At 40.0% G+C, this 8,915-nt stretch overlaps 1 protein-coding gene across 2 annotated transcripts in view; it reads left to right on the forward strand.

Annotated features, from left to right (window-relative positions):
- ADK (adenosine kinase) overlaps positions 1-8,435 on the forward strand; it is a 290,419-nt gene extending 281,984 nt beyond the window's left edge. The window contains exon 11 of one of the 2 annotated variants that reach the window (XM_086466581.1): positions 7,266-8,435. In XM_086466581.1, the coding sequence (XP_086322707.1) occupies positions 7,266-7,390 (125 nt within the window). In that variant the 3' untranslated portion in view covers positions 7,391-8,435. Of the gene's footprint in view, positions 1-4,345; positions 4,376-7,265 lie in introns of those variants that run through there. The other variant, XM_086466580.1, reaches the window with a different exon arrangement.
- Positions 8,436-8,915: the final 480 nt, after the last annotated feature.

Here is an 8,915-nt window from a genome sequence, read left to right on the forward strand (position 1 = left end):
TCATTGTATGGCCTTAAAATGAAAAATAGGACCAAACCATCAGAAGTTATAACTTGTTACCAGTTTCCTCCACCACATCTTTCTTGGAGCGTATTGTAGACTGAAATGAATCTCTTCCTGGACAGGAAGAGGCGCTGGGGAGTTTACTAGAGGTGATACACAACAGGTTATAAATAAAGTCTACTGAGGATGATTAATGTGGAGAGTGTCACGGGATAAAACACTTAAGCCTCTCCTCCAGCTTTGAGGTGTTCCTCCTCAAAGGGTGGACAGTCCTCAGTCAAGGCATAAGCCAGTGATAGGAAAACTACCATCAGTCTCAGTAGGCTTCAAATCAGGATCTAAGTTTTCTCCACCCATTGCGCAGCCTTCAGGACCAAACCACTGTAGAGTTACAACCACCGTTCCTACTTGCACCAAGGCATCAAAGCAACAGACTGCTAATTTTCGTTAGAGAGTCCCTGATGGGCCCAAGCATCGATACAGGCCTTGGGAAGTACAACAACACTTTATTCTACGAGCTGCAGTGAGCTGGCCCAGTAGGTCCGAACAGTGGTGAGCATATATGCAATGCAATAAAATTATTAGGCCTCAAGTAACTGATTCATAATGGAATAAGAGGGATGTAGTGGAGTTTTATTTGGGGGGGGGGGTTATTGTCACATTTTTGCAGGAATTTTTCGTTAACATTTTCCACATGTAATGGTTTAAAGCATTAGATTCTGAACTCCTTTTTTGCTTTGTGTATTCAACACCTCCTCTCCACTCCAGGAAAAAGCTGCTAAACTGAGAATACTCCTTTCACTTATTCATAGCTGTCTAGTAAATGCAAGGTTGTGTTATTTGCATGTGGCCATAAATGACTGTATAACCTCAGACTAAGGAAGATGTACACCCATCTGAGTGATCCTTAACGGAAATTCAATGCACTCAAAATGTGCCTGTAAATATAAAGAGAGCAGGAGGGATAGGGACAGCAATACCAATACTAACTGCTTTTCCTGAAAACATGGTTGGTTTAGTATTCATGCTGGTGAGTAGAAAGTAAGACGTTTGTGTAAGAGGGTTGTACATAGCAGTGAAATGCATTTAGCACGTGACCATTTTATAAATAAAGTCAATATAGACTTCCGAAACATTTTATTCGTGATCTCATGGTTTTGTCATTCTCTGGAAGTAAAAATATTGACACTTACCAGGCTGTTTGTTCCAGCTTTCTGATCTCCTGCAGTTTATTTTTATAACAACCTTATCGATGAGCCTCTTACTCAGCTCTCTAGGTTTAACTGAGTTGAGTCGATTTGTTACCACAGCTCAAGTAGCTGTTACAGAACAAGCGAGACATCCTAATAAAGCTGCAAATGTGTTTACTCAAACATGATATTGATTTTAGTTGGAGAGAGAGAAGCTAGTGCTTAGCATGGTGTCAGGGAGGATGAATTTAGCTGCAGTTTTTCATTGTCATCTGTCATGGTTGTGAAACACTAAGTGAAGCCACAAGAGGATAATTAGAATTGCCAGAAATTTAGCCCCTAAAATCAGTTAACCACTTGAGATTTTTGTAGTTTAATTAGTTTTTATTAAAACTTTCCTCCAGTGGTATAGTCAGGAAGGGTTTACTAATGTTCTTTTCAGTGAGAGTGAGATTTCAAGTTTGCCACTTGTTAGATATACATCTGAAAAGACTGTTTTCCTGAAAGGGTTGGTAACCTTTTTTCTCTCACTTGTAATTAGCCTGGCACTAGAGTTCTGTAGAAGCACAGAGCCATTGCATTTTAAAAGAGAGGGAGAGGCACTTGTTTGTACACATATACATTTGTAGTTAATAACATATATGTGCATGTCTGGAATAATTCTTACAGTATATTTTGAGAGAGAAAGTGCTAAGATGTGTGAAGGTTGAAAGAAGTATAGTGTATTTGAAGATGCTTACATTTAATTTCTGTCATATACTGCAAGTCTAATGTGTCAGACCACAGTGCCAAAATACATGAAAACAGAAGCCAAATCCCACCCTTAATCAAAAACGTTTCCATTTAGAATAGCCAACATTTGGTTTGATAGCAATGGGCAGGGCCTCTGGCTTACCACAGTTCTTGGCTGTAATATCCACCATCTGCCACAAAATTAAAAAAGGAGAAACCTCAGCATGTTGACGTACGGTCATTCAGTGACTATATTGCCGAATCATCCGATGCCAACATCTTTTATAAAATGTAGGTTGGCTGGTTGGCTCTTGGTACCAGCGTTGCTAACCACCTGATTACAACTGACCAGACTCATGCTACCACAACATTAACCCACTCTAACAGCGCTGAAAGATATCCAAAAAAACCTCAGTCATATGAGCTACAAGGCTTTAAACTGCTAGGGTAATGTTTCTTGAAAACTGCATCTTCCCACACTGCTGGCCTGGAAAACTAGTGGGTTCACATAAAAATAGATGAGCGTTCGAGCAACTGTGATAAATGCTGTATATGAACGAGAGTGTGAAAAGGTGCTTGCAACTGTCCCCCATGGTGGAAGAACACCATTTTTTTAAAAGGCAGTTCACAAATTAAGCTGTGGAAACTTTAAATACAAAGAAGAGGAGGCAGCTCAGCTGTTTGTGATCCTTTCTGTGGCTGGGACAATTTTGCCGGTGAATGGCCTGGCTAGCATGGACTATATTGGGTGCTTAAGGGTTCGGCTGGAAGAGGAAGATTGTCTGGGAACATCACAGGTTTTGACGGGCTCTGACTCAGGGCCAGCTTGTAATTGTTTATAATTAATGCATTTGATAATTCCTTTTTTTCTGCTTTTTTCTCTTGCATTTAAAAAAATACATTAATTTTGCCTTGGGCATTGTATGGAGGTTAGAAGTATGAGAGAAACTGCAGAAAGACGAGTAGTGGAGAAGCTGGGTGTCGGAGGCTATAAACGGATTTCCAGCCAGCATTAGTAATTAACAGTCATTAAAATTAATTATCAAGTGTACAATTTGAAATGAAACATTTGGCTTCAATATGAGCTGGTTTTAAGTGTTGTTAAACCATTACTGAAGCAGACCAGAACTGTTTTAAAATCTCCACTATTGGACTCCCACATTCCGATCCAACTGCACTAGCACTAAGCGTTCATTCAGAATTACCACTGAGAAAACTTTCAAACAGATCACTGATTTCAGTGAATTTGCCTCTGAAATGTCTGTTTTGCTAGCCACAAGAAAATGAACTTGATTCTCCGTTAATGATATTTAAGTGCTGCTCAGCTCTTAGAAGCAACGAAGTAAAGACAACACCTTTTGTGTCAGTCAGTGGATTGTCTTGCTGTCTCTTTTCAGACTCACATTGACATCCCCAAAGAGATTTGAGCTGGTTTCAGTGAGAGCTTGGATTTTGAGCCTCAAGCACCGCTTCTGGCACAGGGCTTATGGAACTTTTCGTTTGGTGGTGATCACAAAATGGAAGAAAGTAACCTGACTTTTCTGTCCCTCATTCTATTTTCAGACTTAACAATTATAAACACTGTCTTTGAGCATATGTAGTAAGGAAGCTGGAGATAATAAAGATTAACTCTCAATTATTTCAGGCATGTTTTTCAGAGCAAACTGATTTCAGAGATGCTTTTCTCTTCTGAGCAGAAAAGAAATAATTATGGGCAAAAAATAGCTGTTGGTGTGTTATAATCACTTCTGTCATCTGGGAATGCAAATGCATTTTGTACCACTCTAAGGTTTAAAGTGGCTTTTGAAACAGAGTTGTCTTTGCTTTCTAGGAAGATGCTGAATAAGTGGGATGAATTAGACAGAGTTCCAAATAAATTCTTATCATGACTATGCACAAGGTGGTTACTTGGCTGTCCATGCCTGTGAGGGACATAAGGCATCCCTGTCTGCTCTGAAAGCTTACCGAGATGGCTAATTACAGCAAGGCGACCTGCAACTGCCATTTCTCTTACTCCATAAACGATAAACACTTTGGATGTCAGGGCAGGAGGCAGCACGTTGGAAAGCCTTGAGTTTGGTTCTTGCCTTTGTGCCCTAGTGTGAAGAGAGTGGTAAACAATGCGTGTCCATGGCCTCAGCAGTGTAGAAATGCTAGTGCAGAGTAGACAATGGTAGACAATGTTGCCTGAAGTTGCTTCGGTAAAATATTTGAAGTGAGGTTGTCTCATGTATCCAAAATACACTACTGCTTTCTGCACTCCATTCCAATGATAGCCAGGAACTAGTTCAGGCCATGGCAGAAGTTAAAATAGTCGCTGAGCTACTTTAGTATGTGCTGGGATGATCTAGTTCTGTGATCCCAGGCCCATGATACAGGATCAGAGTTCAATCCTGCCCTTTCTGTCTGTGAAATTGTAGGAGGAGTGTGAAGTACAGCTGAAGCCATGTTCCCTTATCTTCTTGCATTTCCAGTCATGGCATCTTAAAGAGATTACAGCCCTCAACTGCTTATCATCTTCCCTCCACCGCCCTGCTCACTGGTAGAGCTGTTTGAGTACTCACTAACCCACTTCAGTTTAAATCAGCTGTGTTAGCAAAGTTCTACTGTTCAACAGCTTACCGCTTAAAATAATCTGGCTCATTTTGAGGGAGTATCAGGTTATACAAGCAGCAAAGAAAGATGGTGAAAAGCAGATGGGGTAGTAACTTCTTCAGCTGGAACACGAAGATCTGAATCCGTGCCTTGACTCATGGATTTTGCATCACAGCACCTTATACACTGGAGGAGGCAAACTGAATTACATTCTGACCATGTTGCTTTTTACTGCATTAACTGAAAAGAACATTCCACGGCTAAGGCAGCCAACCTGATAAGAGCTCTTTGTTTCTCTGCTCAAACAACAGTGCTTTCTGGTGTTCCCTTGGGGTCTGCTTTGCCAACTGCCTAGTCTTAGTATGTGATGTACTTCTGTGTTTGTGATAAGTGTATTTGTATTGTCATTCGATGCGATATTGTGTCAGATTCTGCTATTTCTCTTTCGTGTGTGAAACACATACCTTTTAAGAGAAACTCAACAGACAAGAGAATGGTTTGAGGGCAAACTCCCCACTGCGGTTTCTACATATCTCATATAAGACAGCTGTACTTAATGTCATTTCTCCACCACGCTGAAATCACAGATATCTCTTATTTCTATCCCCAATTAGAACAGGATATTTTTTTGCCTGATTCTCCTTTCACTTAGATCAGAATAAGAAGTAGCTTCACTGAAGACAAAAGATACATACTAGCTTGAAAGTACAGTGAGCCTGGGAGGTGATGACAGTCTCAGTCTAGTTGGTATTGAAAAATATTTCATGTTTTATGGTCCTTTGCTCCTCGGATTTTCTCATCTTCATATATGTTTGATGCCTTGATCTTGATAAACATAGAGGACAGTTGTTCTCTCTTGTATAAACCCCCCTCTGCATTTCATGCTCTGCACAAAACCTAGCCTTGTGTTTGCCTTTGGAGGCCTGCCCAGTGCATCTTCGATACTTACTGAGTCAGAAATGGACTTTCTTAACAGCCTCATTTTACGTACGGTTACAACTTGCTCTCAAGTTTTAACCACCCAGAAGCGCACTGGCAAGCTCCTGCCTCCCAGGCAGTTTAAATTTAATGATTGACATTCTCCACATATCCAAGAAAGTTTCTCTGAAGAATGCATGTTAATTTAATGGAGAGCAGACCATTTTCATCTCGTTATTCAGAAATGGTCTGATTTCTGCCAGGCATGCTGTTTGAATTTCTCAACTGTTACCCAACTATTACAGCTGGACCATTCTGCCACAGTTCTGTTGTCGGTCATCCCCTGACTGCCATCAGTGATAGCACTCAGCACAATTTCTTCCTGTTTCAGATACTCATCTTTGTATACTGAAAACTCCTGTCTTCTCCACTTGTGCTTATGGACTTAACTTTTGGTGGTGAAGCAGTCATTTTTTTCCCAGCTAGTGTCAGTCAATATTTGTGGAATCTCAGCTAATTTCTCTAGAAAAGTATTGATGCCAGAAACATACAAGTTTTCTCCTAGTTGTCAACTAAAGCACCTACTTTCTATGGCCTCCCTAGTCCAATGAAAAGTACTTGATTTATAGATTTAGTAGTTTCAAACTCTCCTCCCATTCGGTGCAGTTGCGAGAAAACTAGGCTTCTTTTCACTGTCAGTCATGACCAAGAAGCCAAGATGGATCTTGGTAAGTCATGAAAATGGGGTCTTTTGCTCACCAGTATTATCCTTATTTTTCATGTTTTACTTACATGATTTTTAATCTTCAAGGAAAAGATATTATTGCCTAGGATAAAATATTTTTATCATCTTCTAAAAATATGCTCTAATGTGCCACAAAAGGAAATATTTAGAAAAGGAGAACAAGCTGAATGAGAGCATCACAATATAATGTAGAGTCTTTGTTCCAACAGTAACCAAGCTGAACAGAGAAAGTATATTTGAAAGCAAGCTAGCAAAACACATCATCTTTAAATCAAAATTTGTAATATGTCAGAAGTTGGTATCTATGAGCTACATAATATTTATGAGAGGCACGGTTTCAAGACTAGATTTGTACTGTCAAGGCCCAAGGCCTGTCAGAGGAACTTGAAATGGTGGGTGAAAGCTTTAAAAAGAACATGTTTCAGCTTGCTAGAATTCTGATTGTCCTGGGCAATTCTCGCTTTCCTCTCATGATTGGATGAGGAAGAGAGATACATCTGAAACGTATTAAAAATGGGATAAAAGTGAATAAAATATTACCTCTAGAATGACAGAGTGGAGTTTTAAATTATAAGATACCAAGTTTACTTTTCACATCTTGAAAACCTCTTCCAAATTTCAAATATATATTTCACCTCTGCCGTAAGTTCTGTCATGCCTTCGATCACAATAGTTTCAGCCAAGACAAAATGTTTCAGAAACAAAGGTCTCAATCCATATGAGATGAAGAAACTGCTTCTTTGTTTTTTAAATGGTATTTCAGGAATCAGGGGTTCTCTCTGGAGAAGGAAAGAGCAAGAACTCTGGTAAAATAATTTTTGAGGGCACTAATAAAGATCAGTCTTGATAATCCTTAATTTACTTGAAGCTACCAAATGGAGACTTCAGGTAGAAATAACAGCAGCAGCACTCCAACTCTGCAGGTCACTCAAGTGCAATACTAAATCTAAACTAGCCGGGCTACCTGTGTATGCACAGTTAGGCCAGTATTTCGGTGCTTTGCCATGTGACAAACTGGTAGGCTCAAAAAACCTAATCTAACCAATTTCTTCCTTCTCTTTCTCTCCTGCTTTGTTCCATAGGCTTTCTCTCACAGCTCGTCTATGACAGGCCAGTGACTGAGTGCATCCGGGCTGGACATTACGCAGCCAGCGTAATTATCAAGCGTTCAGGTTGCACCTTCCCAGAGAAGCCTGACTTCCACTGATACTGGTGAATTGGAGGGATCAAGAGTAACTCTCATGTTCCCATGGGATTGCTGCCTAAATTTTTCCTCCTTCCCTTTCCTCACCTTTCCAATTACCTGCATCAACGCTTCTGTACTTCTGTTCATTGTATTCTAAACTAAATATATATTTCTATGGTGTTTTCCTTTTCATACCACTACAATGTCTCAGTAGTCTTAACTTTTGGAAACAGTGCTATGTGAAGCTTATTCTCTCATCCATCACGAAAAATTGTTCTTTACACAGTTTATAAGGAGGTCCCATGTAAATGGCACTGCTGGTTAACACCATTAAAATACTTCTGTTGAATTATCTCATTTGTATCCAGCTGTGGCCAAATCCTACTCAACTTAGATGAAATTAACAGACCTAGCTTTATTTGTCACTTACTGTTATAAACCAGGAATTGTCCTTTCTATATAGTGGAGTCACAGTAGTATAAAGAGCGGTGTAAATGCCCCAAGAATGTCCTTACATATTTGAGTGTACAAGACCGGGCCATTCGATCCAGCCCAGCTTCCATGAAAGTGAATAGCTATTTTGTCAGTAATTTAAGGACCTGATCCAAAGCTGATGTCATAAATTCAGTTGTCTGCACTGATGCCAGTAGGTTTGAGTCTGGCACTGCATGAGAGCAGGGTCTGGCCACTCTGTGTACAGTCACATTCATCTGTCAGGTGAACTGGCAGATAGGTACTTTCAGTGATTTCAGGGCAGATGCATGAGTTGATGATGGACACAAACATACAGAGAGATCTTATGTCCTCCGTGTGAGCCTTCTAGAGACTGTATTTAATTAAGGTACACATAGTGAAAATGAGGTACAGAAATATTTATGCAGGATATATTGACAGGATATGCCAAACGGAATCTCTGAAACGCACATTTTTAAACTTTTAATTTACTTTGGATAATTAAACAATATGGTGGATTTTGTTTGTATTTACAGTATTGAAAGAGGTGATCTGACTCTGCATTCATTACTTTGCTATGTAATTTGATACTGATAAATAAAAAACTGTCATACAGTAACTCCTGGTTTTGTATTGGTATGTGTCCAGCTTCCTCCACGTATTGTGCTGAGAACAGGAACAGGAAATGGGTGCTTAACCCACAGGGCATGCTAGATCTCAACATTTTATATAACTTTCAGTGTCCAGGTGGGTTTTCAAGGGTGATCTCAGCAGTAAGGAAGGAAAAGAACATGAGTTTGGTGTTCGTACCACAGGAGAGATGAAAAAATAATGGCTACAGCTCATCAAAGAATGTTAAGTCAGTGCAGGCTTTGCACTTTACTGCACAACATGGAACAAGGGTTGCACAGAGATTGAATGTTGTTATTACAGTTCGCATATTGGAAAGAACATGGGGAGAAATCAAGGCTATGACCCTGATTCCCTTGTTTGGCTCAGTGTCTAGTCTGACACATTGGACAGTGGGATCTGTTGTCTTGGAGATCAGCTGGTGGGATCCCTGCAAGTACATCAAGGAGCTCTGAACCAGTTA

The sequence above is a fragment of the Leptosomus discolor genome, chromosome 6 (genome assembly GCF_034619465.1).
Source record: "Leptosomus discolor isolate bLepDis1 chromosome 6, bLepDis1.hap2, whole genome shotgun sequence".
Classification (NCBI taxonomy): Eukaryota; Metazoa; Chordata; class Aves; order Leptosomiformes; family Leptosomidae; genus Leptosomus; species Leptosomus discolor.